The sequence below is a fragment of the Ranitomeya variabilis genome, chromosome 3 (assembly GCF_051348905.1).
Source record: "Ranitomeya variabilis isolate aRanVar5 chromosome 3, aRanVar5.hap1, whole genome shotgun sequence".
In the NCBI taxonomy this organism is placed as follows: Eukaryota; Metazoa; Chordata; class Amphibia; order Anura; family Dendrobatidae; genus Ranitomeya; species Ranitomeya variabilis.
The window spans coordinates 52,483,993-52,500,082 of NC_135234.1; the positions used below are offsets into that span (position 1 = coordinate 52,483,993).

At 43.6% G+C, this 16,090-nt stretch overlaps 1 protein-coding gene across 2 annotated transcripts in view; it reads right to left on the reverse strand.

Annotated features, from left to right (window-relative positions):
- Positions 1 to 5,171: 5,171 nt before the first annotated feature.
- LOC143815137 (multidrug resistance-associated protein 1-like) overlaps positions 5,172 to 16,090 on the reverse strand; it is a 50,297-nt gene continuing 39,378 nt past the window's right edge. The window contains exons 25-29 of one of the 2 annotated variants that reach the window (XR_013223688.1): positions 9,589 to 9,747; positions 8,909 to 9,075; positions 8,421 to 8,615; positions 6,957 to 7,322; positions 5,172 to 6,728 (exon numbers count right to left, since the gene is read on the reverse strand). Coding sequence is in view for 1 of the 2 variants with exons in the window: in XM_077294043.1 (XP_077150158.1) it covers positions 7,205 to 7,322; positions 8,421 to 8,615; positions 8,909 to 9,075; positions 9,589 to 9,747 (639 nt within the window). In the remaining variant the exon portion in view is untranslated. Of the gene's footprint in view, positions 6,729 to 6,944; positions 7,323 to 8,420; positions 8,616 to 8,908; positions 9,076 to 9,588; positions 9,748 to 16,090 lie in introns of those variants that run through there. The other variant, XM_077294043.1, reaches the window with a different exon arrangement.

The following is a 16,090-nucleotide window of genomic DNA, read 5'->3' on the forward strand; positions in this document are numbered from 1 at the left end:
CTGACCAGTCACTTTACGAAGTAATAACTCTGGAACGCTTCAACGGATCACACTTATTCTGAGAATGTTTTTTCAAGACATTGTACTTCATGATAGTAATAAAATTTATTCAATATGATTTGCATTTATTTGTGAAAATTTGGCAATTTTGAAACTTTTTAAGTTTTATGCCCTTAACCCCTTTAGTGACCAAGCCAATTTTGACCTTAATGACCAAGCCAATTTTTACAATTCTGACTAGTGTCACTTTACGTGGCAATAACTCTTGATCGCTTCAACGGATCCCACTGATTCGGTAATTGTTTTTTGGTGACATATTGTACTTCACGATAGTGGTAAAATTTTATAGATATGCTTTGCAATTATTTATTAAAAAAACGGAAATTTGGCAAACATTTTGAAAATGTTATAACTATTAATTTTTGTGCCCTTAAATTAGAGCGTTATGTCACTCAAAATATTATAAATAACATTTCCCACATGTCAACTTCACATCAGCACAATTTCCGAAAAAAAATTTTTTTGTTAGGATGTTAGAAGGGTTAAAAGTTGACCAGTAATTACTTATTTTTCCAACAAAATTTACAAAACCATTTTTTTTTAGGGACCACATCACATTTGAAGTGACTTTGACGGGGTCTTATGACAGGAAATACCCAAAATGACAGCATTCCAAAAACTTCACCCCTCAAGGTGCTCAAAAGCACATTCAAGAAGTTCATTAACCCTTCAGGTGCTTCACAGGAATTAATGGAATGTGGAAGGAAAAAATTTAACTTTTTTTCACAAAAATTTTACTTTCCACCCAAATTTTTTATTTTTAGAAGAGTTACAAGTGAAAACGAACCCCAAAATGTGTTGTATAATTTCTCCTGAGCACGCCGATACCCCATATGTGGAGGACAACTACTGTTTCGGTGCACGGCAGGGCTTGGAAGGGATGAAGCGCTGTTTGACTTTTTAAATGCAAAATTTGATGGAACTGACCTAGATGACAGAAAATACCCAAAAGTGACACCATTCTAAAAACTGTGCCACTCAAGGTGCTAAAAACCACATGCAAGACGTTTATTAACCCTTAAGTTGCTTCACGAAAACTGGACATTAACATTTAATTTTTTTCACAAAAAAATAGTTTTAGACCCAAACTTAATTTTTTACAAGGGTAACAAGAGAAAATGAAACAAAATTTGTTGTGCAATTTCTCTTGAGTATGCAGATACCCCCATATGTGGGGGAAATCCACTGTTGGGTCGCGCTGCCTGGCTCGGACTATTTGGACACAAAATTGTTTGGAATCAAGAGTGGACACTGTCACATTTGGAGAGCCCCTGATGTGCCTAAACAGTGGAAACCCTCCACAACTGACCCCATTTTGGAAACCACACTCCTCTAGGATTTTATCCAGGGGTAAAGTGAGCATTTTGAACCCCCAGGTATGACACAGAATTTGATAACCTTAGGTTGTCATATTGAATGTCATCATTAGTGTTGAACGCAAGTGCTCGCTACTCCAGTTTGCATCGAGTGCTCAGGTATGCACCAAATATCGTAGGTGCTCGAGTGACATGCTCGAGTCCCTGACCTGCATGTTTTGCGGCTGTTAAACACAAAAAAAAGAAACCATGCGGGGATCCCGAATACTGCTTGCATACCCGAGCACTCGATGCAAACTCGAGTGGTGAGTGCTTTCGCTCAACACTGGCCGTCATAAGGTCATCATTTTTTACTTTTAACTTCAACCCTAACAGCATAGATATTTTTTATTTTATAATTTTTTATCTCACTAAGGGGGTGACAAAGGAGGATTTAATTCACTATTTTTTTTTAATTTTGATTACTTTAATAGGGTCTATCACAGTGATCAAAAGGAACCATTTGGAAAAATTCCCTATTGTTGCCAGTTACCGGCCAGCAGATCTTGGCGGGCACAAATGACGCGGAAAGCAGGGGGACGGCGCAAGAGGAACCTGGGAATGGAGGAGGTATCTGGGGGCTCGGGGGATCCCATTTTTTTCTTCTCTGATATGCTAGGAGAAAGAAATTAATGTAAATCAGACTTTTTTCTGATCGCTGTTATTCGGTAGCTGAGAAATATCCCGATTCTGGGGGGCTCTATACTCCTTATTTATCAGAGCCTTTAAAAAGCAGCGCTGAGGAATATGTAACCTTACAGTTGTGCTCAAAAGTTTACATACCCTGGCTGAATTTTGCTTTCTTCGCCTTTTTTTTCAGAGAATTTGAATGATAACACCAAAACTTTTTCTCCACTCATGGTTAGTGGTTGGGTGAAGCCATTTATTGTCAAACTACTGTGTTTTCTTTTTTTAAATCATGAAAACCCAAAACATCCAAATGACCCTGATCAAAAGTTCACATACCCCATTTCTTAATAATGTGTATTTCCCCCTCTAACTTCAATGACAGATTGAAGTCTTTTGTTGTAGTTGTGGATAAGGTTCTTTATTTTATCAGATGGTAAAGCTTCCCACTCTTCTTTGCAAAAAGCCTCTAGTTCCTGTAAATTCCTGGGCTGTCTTTCATGAACTGCGGGCTTAAGATCTCCCCAGAGTGGCTCAATGATATTGAAGTCAGGAGACTGAGAAGGCCACTCCAGAACCTTCACTTTGTTCTGCTGTAGCCAATGTCAGGTCAACTTGGCCTTGTTTTGGATCGTTGTCATGTTGGAACGACCAAGTACGTCCCATGCGCAGCTTCTGGGCTGACGAGTGCAAATTTGTCTCCAGTATTTTCTAATAATGTGCTGCATTCATCTTTCCTTCAACTTTGAGTTTCCTGTGCCTTTGCAGCTCACACATCCCCAAAACATCAGTGATCCACCTCCATGCTTTATAGTAGGAATGGTGTTCCTTTCATCATAGGCCTTGTTGACCTGTCTCCAAATGTAACGTTTATGGTTGTGGCCAAAAGTTCAGTTTTGGTCTCATCACTCCAAATTACCTTGTTCCGGAAGTTTTGAGGATTTTTCTTGTTTTATTCTTAAAAAACAATTATTCCCTCCTTCCGAAAAAGGATTGCTAAAGAAATGCAAAACCTTAGTATAGTCACTTGTTACAAGCAAGTATATCTTCACGTTTTCTCTGACTGACACCAATTTCATGTTTTTCTTCAGAAAAAAAAAAAATTATATTGTACTGCCATGCTGCTGCTTTCCAGTGCATTAAAAGGGAACTTGTCAGCAGGTTTTCCCAATATACACTAAAGCCACTACCTTTGATTCCAGTAATCTGTAGTCCCCAACTGCATCTGCATATAAAAAACTACCTTTTATAATTCTCACAATGATGTAAAAGCAGTTTCTATTTACGTAGCACCAGCCTCGGGCTCACCTGTTCCTTTTGACCCCGTACCATAATACTCACCATTGTGTATGACATAATATGGTTTACTATAACTTATATAATCAACACATAAAAAATTGAGGCCCTCAATTTATTGAGTGTGGATAACCATAGTGTATATATGACCATGCCAGTGGTAACCCTTTTCACTTATGACCTGTTTGTTGCTGTACACATTCAGTTCACTAATGCCTTGGCCGCTCCTCCTATTCTATGTCAAGAAAATAGAAAATCTTGGGAGATGGTGCTTGGACAAGAAGCCACATTGAGTGGGTAACTTTGGGAAGGAATCCTGTTGAGTTCTTCCGTTACATGCGGTGACCGGAGAACATATCTACATACATGTTTCAGCGCACTGAACCAAGGCCTGGTTATGTTGGTTTCTATTGCAATGGATATGACGTCACACGAGTGTCCCCACGAGTTCCACCATAGGGAAAATGACCGAACATGCAAACTTCACACCATGAATGATGTAACTAGATGAGCGACCAGAACTTTGGGCACTTTTATACAGGGACAGTTATGGAAAGCCATTGTAAGGGTAGGAGTCATTGAGATCCAAGGGAGATAGTACCTGTTGTGAGGGATTAATAGGGCCTGTAGGTGCCTCTGGAAGCCTCGAAATTGACTGGTACCCACACATCCCACCAATCGGATCAACCAAATGGGTGAGATTTTTCTATTTATTCTTATACAAAGTCTTTTTCCCTTGGTGGATTACTTTGTGTTCCACAATAGCATCTAGTGACGCGTAAACCATCATTCCTCTTTTTTTCTTCTTCAAGCTGTACGTGGCAGATGTATAGTAATTGGTGTATACTGATATATAGCATGGCCATTTTCATTTGCTTCACTGTACATGATTACCCTTAGATATCCGACATCCGCATACATAGGGGTGGTGTTACCCCATTTATATTAGATTAATACGTGTGCGTCCAACTGGATCTTCCATATTTAATAGAGTTGGACATTTCCATTGATCAGGTGACTACTCCCTACTCTAATATTGCAATGTTTTCTGGTTATATTTTGATTTATACTTAGTAAAAGTTATGTTTCTCTTTTTGTGTTCGCTTCAGTACGAATATGGGGACACCAAATTTCCAAGGAAACGATTATTACTTTTGTTCAATTCATACACTTTGGAAAAAAATAAAAAAATAAATCATCTGTTGTATTGTGCGGGCCAACACAATTATGGCAAATTTCTACGGTTTCATTATTTTGTGTTATTAATTCTGTTTTTTTAGCTTCATTTTTCTTTTCTACACAGTTTACAGTGCAGCATAATTGACAGGAAAACCTTATTCTGTGGGTAAATACAATAAGACCAGCATCACACTAGCATATGGCATCTGATGTGAGACCACCGGATGTGATACGCTAATGACCCTCGGCTCCTGCTCTGCTGTGAGCGTGATCCGAGAGTCATAGACTTGTATGGGTGCGTGCAATCAGATCACGCAGTATGCGGCGATTATTATCTCCTCCTGAGAAAATAATCACAGATATGCACTGCCCCATAGTATAACATTGGGCTGAACGCTATCCAATTTTTTTTTATTGGATCTCACTAGTTCGATTTATTTGCTGGTGTGAGTGAGGCCTAATGGTGATATCAAATTTATATATTTTTTCATGTTTTTCACCAGAAAAATAATTTACCATATTACAGCCCCCAAAAAGCCTTTTATTTTAATAGATCCCTAATTTTCCATTTTTCAGACCCGTTTTAGGGCTCCTTTTTTTAAATATTGAACAGTACTTTTTATTGGTACCATATTGGGATACATACAAGTGTTTGATCACTTTCCATTTATTCTTTTTAGCCGAGATTAACAAACACAGCAATTATGGAATAGTATATTTTTCTATAAAAGGCGTTTACCGTACTTTATGAACAGTAATATAGTTTTATTGTGCAATAAATGAATGCAGCAATACCAAATATGCCTCCCCAAATAAATCATTTTTTTTATTAAAACTTATTTTTTTACTTTTAAAAACATTTTGCAAAAATAAAGAAAAAAGATTTTTCTATGTTTACTAGGACCCTTAAACCTGCAATCCTGATATTATTGGTAATACACCATACTACTTACATACTGAAGGGCATTATCTAACCTGTCCGTGTTTTATGGACATGTAGTCTATTAGATCCCACCTTCATCAAAAAAAGGAAATAATAACAATCCAAGCAACATGTCAGTTTCTGCTGTGAATTTCACGGCTTTTGACGCACATAGTGAAATATGGAAAATCCAAATAAAAATGCAAATGTAAAAACATCAGGACTTTGCAGTCAGAGTCACAAGAACATATCCAGAACTAGAAAACAGCGAACATCTAGAACATGAAATAATACAAGAAGTGCGAGGCCAAATTTACATGATCATTCATTTTCTGAAACACTTGGGTCATTGAAAAGAAATGACATCAAATATATTGAAAAACTGTTTTACTTTTTTGCCATTTTTAAATTTCTAGAATATAAAAAAATCAAATTTTTCTGTTTTTCATTTAAATAAATAAGTTTTTATGGTAATTTTGAGGTAGCCCATTTGTGATATACAAGGGCAATGGTCCGATATGTGGAGTCAAATGTGCACGATAATATACAGTCTAGGTATAATTCAGTGTGAGTTCTATATAATAATATTTGGCTGAGCGTCAATGTGTTCTCTATGGGGAGAAAAGAATAAGGGTCTGTGCACACGTTGTAGTTACGTCACGTTTTTTTTTTTTCTCTGAAGGACCAGCAAAGTGAATGAGATTCCTGAAGTCTCATGCACAGAGTGCTTGTTTCTTTATCTTGCATATTTCAATTTTCAGAATGTCAATTCTTTCTGCATTTTTGCTGCAAATTTCACCCATAGTAATTAATGGGAAAAATGCATACAAAAGCACATGCAAAAAAAAAAAAGTAAAAAATGAATTTTAAGCTTCACTTTCCTGCCCACACATCAGTATTTTCAGCGGGACTGAAGCAGATTTTTCAGCTGCAAATACTGAATGTGTGCACATAAGCTAATATTGGAGTGGTATCTGCCAGTAAAACCAAAGTATTGTGTGGGAGTTGGGAGACCCCCATACACATTTGATGAAAAAATCAAAGGGTTTGACCAACATTCCTCTTATGTATATAGGGGCCGTTAGATGCTTGTACCCACCATCTGCTACATCTAGCGGGCACGGTACAGGTAAAGGATTACTTGCACAACTGCTTAGAAGACAGAAGTTCAACATCCTTGTTCTGCAAGTCGGTCTCTAAAAAGTTTGCTTAAGCCGTAATATCCAACTGATTTATGTCCTTAATAGTGATGAGCGAATATACTCGTTACTTGAGATTTCTCGAGCACGCTCGGGGGTCCTCCGAGTAGTTTTTACTGCTCGGAGATTTAGTTTTCATTGCCGCAGCTGAATGATTTACATCTGTTAGCCAGCACAAGTACATGTGGGGATTCCCTAGCAACCAGGCAACCTCCACATGTACTTATGCTGGCTATCAGATGTAAATCATTCAACTGAGGTGAGGAAAACTAAATCTCCGAGCACTAAAAAAAATATTCGGAGGACCCCCGAGCGTGCTCGAAAAATCTTGAGTAACGAGTATATTCGCTCATCACTAGTCCTTAAAAGTAAAGAAGATCATATAGGATACATAAGATGGACCGGACCACTGCTGCCAAGTTCCAGTATAAATCTAATGTAGATGATCATATATGGTCCATAAGACGCGCTGCAGTCACCGGACCGCTGCCGCCAAGTGCCAGTATAAAACTAATGTAGGACCATCTCCAGTAATGTGGCACAGCATCAGCTCTGCATCCAGAAGATTACTCCGTATGATTTATCCCAGCTTCTGACACCATCTTGGAGAAGGCTCCGTTCTTCTGTATCAGTCTCTGCGGCTCATCAAACTCCACAACTCTCCCAGCCTCGAGGACAAGCACCCTGCAGAGAGCAAGAGACAGTAGGCCACTGTTACACATTTCTTCATTTTCAATAAGATCTAATTTTCCGTCTTGGTTCCTCTCTTCTGTTGTACTGTTAATTGTCTAACCAGTCACTGAGGATACAGAACATTTCTGGGGTCACTACTATATTTTAGGCTCCCAGTAATTCTTGGCATTGCGATATTCCCGAGCACAGCGGTGTGTGGGCTTCTCCCCATCATGGATGCCCTGTCCCTGGGACTAGAAGAGGAACAATCCTTGTAGAAGAACCAATAATGTTTTCAGTGCTATACCTTTTAGCCTGAAAGATGAAAGCCCAGCCACCCCATAAGCTGAACCTAATGACACCGGCATGAGGAGCCGACCATATAATGTGTATCTGACCACCTAATTCTCCCCAAATTATGTCAGGAGAAAGAAGGATCGAATCCTTCTGTTTCTCAGGATAAGAGCCTCCACCAGAGGTGACTATCGGCAGCTTACTCCCCTCTCCCCATTGAATACATAGAGATAGGTGTCGGCTGAATACTATCGGGGTTGGGTGCTCGTAAAGGTTATTCCCATAATTTAAAGTTATTATCTGTACACAGGAGAGGTGATGACTTACAGACTGGTGAGAGTCCAATGTTGGGACCTCTAGAGATCACAAGAATATGGTTCTTAAGTGCCCCATTGTAATGGCGCAGAGGTGCGCATGTCCTTGGTGCATATACCGCTTAGTTTCTAGCAGTCCCATTGTCAAGCTCCACCCAAATTAGGTGGAGCTCTCCAGAGGATTCGTGGGGGTCACAATTGTAAGACCACAAGCAATCAGGAATTTATTACCTATCCTATGGATAAGTGACAGATTCCATACTTGGCACAAATCCTTTAAGGATGCAACATTTTTTTGTGAATGAAAACCAGGCCATAATGCAGTTTTAAGAAATCAGCTGGTAACATGAAAACTGACACGGCCATTATCAATTTAAAAAACGGCAGGTTTTTGCATGTCGGTGCAGTTTTTCTCCTACTGTGTATGACTGTACCCCAATAACTAGACCTCATGGCGTAATATTCAGGATGGCTGTAGCCAGTGATATCGCCACGTCTGTACCTTTCCGAATCTAGGACTGTATGCAGCCGGTGAGCTATCGTCAGCACGGTGCAGTCGCTGAACGCCTTGCGGATGGTGCCCTGAACCAGACTGTCGGTCTCCATGTCAATCGAGGCTGTTGCTTCATCCAAAACAAGGATTTTTGTCTTTCGAAGTAAAGCGCGAGCAAGGCAGATGAGCTGTCTCTGCCCAACACTACAAGAAAAAAAGAAATAATGAGTAACCACGACATAAATGCATTACTCCAGCAGTGATTGGATCAACGGGTGCCGGATTACAAGACAAGACTAAAAAGGCAGCAAAACAGAAAGGTAGTCATCCTGAAGGGGGTTCTCCGACTGAAGTCACAGGATAAGTGTATGATTGCTGAGGGTCCGACCAGTGATCACGAGAACGGGAGTCCCAAAGACCAGAGTACGTCCGCACACGGGCGTCCATGACTCTGCGGCAGATCTGTATAACACTGGTACAGGAGCTGTACATGTCACCTTAGGTTCTCTCCGCCTTCTGACACCTCATGGTAGAGTTTTTTGGGAAGTGACTGCACAAAGTTCTTCAGATGGCACATGTCTAGAGCCTCCCAGAGATCGGCATCAGAATGTTTCTCCAAGGGATCTAGGTTCATCCGTACTGTGCCCGAAAATAGAACCGGATCCTAGAAAAAAAGAGAGAGGCTCACTAGTGCTTAAAGGGTTCATCTCAACATCACTCATGGTCAAAAGTGCTGGGAAAAACAAGCAACATTGAGAACAGAGAGGATTTTTAATAACAAGTAAATTTTATTTAACATGAGTGTCTGCTGCCATCCACAAGATCACAGAATGTGCTTGTTTGTCCGGCAGCGGTGCTGTCTGTGTCGCCCCGGTCTTACATGTCGGCTTTCCGAATGATTGACTGATCACGTAATTCAGGAACGGGCTCAGTCTGCACGGTCAGATCTCTCCTCCCTATTTAGTCATATGTCATTTTGTGATAACCGCTTTAACGATCTCTCTTAAAGGGATATTCTGATCAAATATATTTATGGAATGTCCCTGAAAGAGGAGCTGCTCCTAGAGCTGTCTAGCTTGTATATTATAGAAGCTCACGTTTATATTGCTCTAGTAACCAAAAGATCCTCTTAGGCCTCATCCTGATACAGCGGGTCCAGGCTGTGGGACGACCTCACCTGTGGGATAATATTCAGCTTGCTTCGAAGATCATGCAGTCCGATGGTTGCAATATCAATTCCATCGATCACTATCCTTCCTCCCGCTCTCTCAACAATGCGAAACAAGCAATTTGTGAGAGTGGATTTACCGGCTCCGGTTCTTCCAACAATCCCGAGCTGAAAGCACAGTCATAGAAACTATAGCTTTACTTGCATCCATTTATTATTTATGATTTTGTCCAGTAGTGAAGGTTATGAAACTTTACAAATTACTTAAGTGGGAGTTGTTCTTCATGGCTGTAAAAGATATCACATGTAAGTGGCTTCCCCGGCTTTTCCCCAGTTTATTTTCCTGCCTTCCGCTGCATTAATATTAGAACGTGCTCATTTGGAGTACAGCTGATGGCAGTGATGGGTCAGCTCAGCACTTGTGTCTAACTCTGGGGATAATCTGTTCTCAGAGGAGACCGTGCCGACCCATCACTGCCATCAGCTGTACTCCAAATGAGTATATTCTGATATTAATGCAGCTGAAGCCTGGGAAAAAGCTGGGGTCAAAGCCAGTTATATGCAATGTCAGACAGAAGAGGAGTGGACCACCACAAGCAGAACAGGGACAGGTGCAACAATGGTGGCTGGCACTTATATGGGGGTCTGTGTTATGTCATACACCTCCACTAGGCTGAATGCCAGCGCATGATGGACACCAGCGCCGCCCAACAGACCCTGCAAACTGAAAGGGTTATTCCCAACATTGTAAGATATCGCCGATTACCAGGAGAGACGATAACATGCTCTATGACGGGGGTCCGACCCGATTTTGTAACCGATGAGGTTGAACTCCGAAACACATTGTCCGATAAATAACTTCTAATTTATTCCCGGTGACTGGATGATACTATTTCATTTGATTCAAGCGTCCGGAGCGAACCACATCTTTCTAGAACCCTTCTATGGCAACCCGAATATTTTGTCGCTTTTTTTTTTTTTTTTTTTTTTTAAGAGCCATAAAACTTTTTTTACTTTTTCCGTCCACTTGTTTTTTGTGTAATTTTGAACGACATCGTCCACTGCACCATATAGTTATTATATTAATAATATATAATGCTGAAATATGGGGAAAAAATCCAAGTGAGGGAAAATGGTGAAAAAAGGAATTCCGCCATTGTTTTTTTTTTTTGGGGGGTGTTGTTTCTACGATATTCACTGTGCGGTAAAAATGATTTATGAGCATGATTCTTCACGTCGGTACGATTATGGCGATACCGAACTTTATTTTACTAGTTTTGAAAAATGTCAAACTTTGTAAATTGGTTTGTGCCCCAACTTTTTGAGACACTACAATTTTCTTTTTCCATAGAATGAATTGTGTGAGGGCTTTAGTTTTGTTGTTGTTCTTCCCGAGCTGTGGTTTTCAATGGTATTGTTTTGGAATATTGATGAGGTTTTAATTGCCTGTTATTCTAATTTGTTGGGAAGTGCGGTGACCAAAAAGTGGCAAGGGTTAAATCATTTTCTATTTTGATAGGTCAGGCTTTTACAGATGTGGCAATACTAAATTTTTTTTTTGTTGCTTTTTTTGTTTTGTTTGGTTTTTTTTTTTTTAAGCGGGAGATTTCAAGGGTCATTCCAATCTTTATAGATGAGTATTATCGGAGAGTGTTTTTAAAAACGACCCGTTTTGTAATTTACTACTTTTTAGAATATGTAGTCGTTCTTGAGATATCAACACTTTTCTTTTGTTTACCACTTATTGCCTAGGAGACCGACCACCGCTGCTGTCCGGCTTGTAAGAACTGAGCTGAGGCTGGCCAGGATTAGGAGGTAATATTGAGCTTCAGCGATCCTGGCCAGCATCAAAACATTGATTACAACCTAAATAGAAAAAAAGAGCTTGTAAGCACAGCGCATGTTCTGCTATCTAGCAGTGGTGGTCGATCTCCAAGGCAACAAGCTGAATACAAAAGAAATATTAATATTTCAAGAACAGTTTAACATTTTAATAAACAGTAAATTGCAAAAAGGAGATTTTTGTGTACTCACCGTAAAATCTCTTTCTCTTAGTCTCTAATTGGGGGACACAGGACCATGGGTGTTATGCTGCTGTCCACTAGGAGGCGACACTATGTATAATCTGAAAAAGATTAACTGTGGCTCCTCCTGTGCAGTATACACCCCTGGACGGCAACAGCCTTCTCCAGTTTTGTGCAAAAGCAGTAAGAGGAACGTAACATGAATAACATAATTATGCCTGTAAGAAGGCAACTATAACATGAATAACAATTATGCCTGTAAGAAGGCAACTATGTACGAGCTCAAGAAAACAATATGAGAACTCAACAGTTACAACGGCCCGGAAAGGGCAACAGGGTGGGAGCTGTGTCCCCCAATTAGAGGCTAAGAGAAAGAGATTTTACGGTGAGTACACAAAAATCTCCTTTACTCTGTCGCCTCATTGGGGGACACAGGACCATGGGACGTCCTAAAGCAGCCCCTGGGTGGGAAGCAATGGACGAATATTGTGCAGACAGGCCCCTATACTTAGGGCACCGCCGCCTGCAGGACACATCTACCCAGGCTCGCGTCCGCTGAGGACTGGGTATGAACCCTGTAGTATTTAGTAAACGTGTGTAAGCTAGTCCAAGTGGCCGCCTTACACACTTGTTGTGCCGAAGCCTGGTGCCGAATAGCCCAGGAGGCCACTACCACCCATGTAGAGTGTGCCGTAATACCGGCTGGAAGAGGAGAATTCTTAAGGCGGTAGGCCTCTTGTATGGTGGATTTGATCCACCTGGCAAGGGTAGCTTTGGAAGCTGGCAGACCCTTGTGGCCGCCTTCCGGAAGGAGGAAAAGAGAATCAGACCTCCGGAAGGACGCAGTCCTAGACACGTATATACGCAATGCCCTGACAAGGTCAAGCGTATGCAGAGCCTTCTCCACTCTATGAACCGGAACCGGACAAAGGGATGATAGTGAAATTTCCTCATTGAGGTGGAAGTCGGACACAACCTTCGGAAGGAAGGATGGGACCGTACGAAGAACTACCTTGTCCTGGTGAAAAGCCAGGAAGGGCCGTCTGCAGGAGAGTGCTTTCAGTTCAGACACCCTGCGTAGCGAGGTGATTGCCACCAGGAAAACCACCTTCTGGGAAAGAAGGCAGAGCGGGACCTCCTTAAGGGGTTCGAAGGGTGGTTCCTGCAATGCTGTCAGGACCAGGTTGAGGTCCCACGTTTCTAGTGGTCGTCTGTAGGGGGGAACCAATCGGGAAACCCCATGAAGGAAAGTCCTTACTTGCGGCTTGGTAGCAATGCGCCTTTGAAAAAGCACTGAGAGGGCTGACACCTGGCTCTTAAGCGAGCCCAATGACAGCCTGGCCTCCAGACCCGATTGGAGAAAACCAAGTACTTTGGGTAGGGAATAAGGGAGTGGGATCTGGCCACGAGATTCGCACCAGGTAAAGAAATCTTTCCAGGTACGGTAATAAATCTTGGCAGAGGCTGGTTTCCATGCTCTGCTCATGGTTCCAATGACGTCCGTCGAGAGCCCAGCCTGGGTTAGAACCCAGGTCTCAAGGGCCACGCCGTCAAATTGAGAGGCCCTGAGTTCTGGTGGTAGAACGGGCCTTGTGATAGAAGATCGTGGCGGTCGGGGAGACGCCAGGGGGCGTCTGCTGTGAGTTGTACGATGTCGGCGTACCATGTGCGTCTGGGCCAGTCCGGTGCAATTAGGATGGTTGGAACTCCCTCTTGTTTGATCTTCCTCACCACTCTGGATATCAGGGGGAGAGGTGGAAAAATATACAGAAGCTGGAACTGGGTCCAGTCCTGAACCAGAGCGTCTGCTCCGAGCGACCGCGGATCGTGTGTTCTGGCCATGAAGTTGGAGACCTTGGCATTGAAGTGGGGTGCCATTAGGTCCACATCCGGGGTCCCCCAGCGGAGACAGATCTGTTGAAAAATTTTGGGATGGAGAGACCACTCTCCCGAGTCTATTCCTTGTCGGCTGAGGAAGTCTGCTTCCCAGTTGTCCACACCCGGAATGTGGACCGCCGAAAGAACCGACCCTGTGTCCTCCGCCCAGCGGAGGATGTGTGACACTTCTCGCATCGCCTGGGTACTGCGGGTCCCCCCTTGGCGATTCACATATGCCACAGCCGTGGCATTGTCCGACTGTATTCTGATGCGAGAGGCTGCCAGTAAGTGATGGAAGGCCCTCAATGCCAGAAGGATGGCACGAATTTCCAGGATGTTGATGGGCATGGTCGCTTCCACTGGGGACCACTTGCCCTGTGCCCTGTGGTGTAGGTGCACCGCACCCCAACCCGTCAGGCTCGCGTCGGTGGTTAGAACCTTCCATTGACCTGTGAGAAAGGATTTCCCCTTTGCTAGCGAGGTTGGCTTGAGCCACCAGTGCAGGGACCTCCTGCTTGACGACGTTAGCTGGAACTCCCTGTCGAGAGAAAAGGGATTCCTGTCCCAGGACTTGAGAATGGCTAGTTGGAGAGGTCTGAGGTGAAACTGGGCAAATGGGACAGCTTCTATTGCTGCTGCCATCTTGCCGAGGACTCTCATGGCAAACCGGAGAGATCGAGGGGGTTTGCGGAGGAGGGTGCGAACTGCTAGTCGGAGAGCCAGTGCCTTGTCCTTGGGAAGGAGCACTAGACCCCTGGAGGTGTTGAATAACATTCCCAGGAAGGTCAGGGACTGACGTGGGGTCGGTGATGACTTTTGTAGGTTGATTAACCAGCCCATGCGACTGAGAGTATCGGTTGTGATTAAGACGCTGAGCTCGCAGTCCTTGAAGGTGGGAGCCTTGACGAGTAGATCGTCCAGGTATGGAACGACTACTATGCCTCTGGAGTGCAGGACGTCCATGGTGGCTGCCATGACCTTGGTGAACACTCTGGGAGCCGTGGCGAGTCCGAAAGGGAGAGCCACGAATTGGTAGTGGTCCTGGCCTATTGCGAACCTGAGAAACCTCTGATGGGCAGGTGCAATGGGTAACATGCAGGTATGCGTCTTGTATGTCTATGGAGGCGAGATATTCTCCCTTCTCCATGGACGCAATGATGGACCGAAGGGACTCCATGCGGAAATGACGGACCCGTACATATTTGTTGAGCTGTTTTAGGTCTAGTATGGGCCGTACGCTGCCTCCTTTCTTGGGAACTACGAACAGATTGGAGTAGAACCCTCGGAAGCGGTCGGTCGTGGGTACCGGTACTATGACTCCTGCTTGAAAAAGCGAGGAGACCGCTTGGTGGTAGGCACGAGCCTTGGCTGGCGGATTTGGGGGGACAGAGAGGAAGAATCGGTCCGGTGGGTTGGAGGTGAAGTCTATTTTGTATCCGGAAGACACTAGTTCCATGACCCACCTGTCTTCTGTAATAGGCAGCCAGACTTGATGAAAGAGCAAAAGTCGGCCGCCTACTGGTGTGGTGTCTTCCGGAGTCCATGAGTCATGATGAGGAGAAAGTCTGAGATTTTCCTCCTCTGGGCTTAGGCTGGCCTGCTTTTGACTGCCAGGTCTTGTCCGACCTTTGCGTCGATCGTGTGTTGTCCCTGTGTGGGGAACGGTTACGATTTTGTGCTGGACGCGATACGGACCAACCGGAGGAATTCCGAAAGGATCGGAATCGAGTTTGGTTACGCTTCTTTTAAGTGCGTTTAGGTTTCAGTTGGGGAAGAGAAGTACTCTTACCTCCGGTGGCGTTGGATATCATAGTGTCCAACTGTTCACCGAAAAGTCTCCCACTGAGATAGGGGAGGTGCGTGAGGGACTTCTTTGAGGCTGCGTCCGCTTTCCATTCCCGCAGCCAGAGGATACGCCGAATCGTGATGGCGTTTGATGCTATCCCCGCGACTCCCCTTGCTGAATCCAGAGCTGCATGGAGCATGTAGTCTGCTACAACTGCTATTTGAACCGCTTGGTCTGACAGCTCAGGAGCGGATGCTTGGAGAGCTTGTAAATTCTTTGCCCAGGCCAGAATGGCCTTGGCAGCCCAAACTGAGGCGAACGCGGGAGCCAGGGATGCCCCTGCTGCCTCGAAAATTGAACGAGCCATGCGTTCTACCTGCCGGTCTGCTGCGTCCCTGAGGGTTGAGCTATCTGGCAGTGAAAGGAGGGTCTGTGCTGCTAGCCTAGAGACTGGGGGGTCCACTTCAGGTGGATCTGTCCTTTCCTTGGTGTCCTTCTGTGGGAAGGGGTACCTCGCCTCCAGATATTTGCGATTAGCAAATTTTTTCTCAGGCTGTGAGAGCTGCTTTTTAAGGATCGCCTTAAACTCTGGGTGGTTAGAGAAAACCTTAGGCGGCTTCAGAGGTCCTTCAAAGGAAATCTTATGTTCTGGGGCCTCTGGTGGCGGATCAGAAATGTCCAGCACCCGATGGATGGATGAAATTATGTCCTCAACTAGCGCTGTATTGCTAGGAGGGATTGGGATCAGTGACCCCTCCGTTTCTCTGTCTGAGTCAGAGTCGCAGATGCCTTCCGAATCCTGTGTATCACTGAGGTGTCCCCT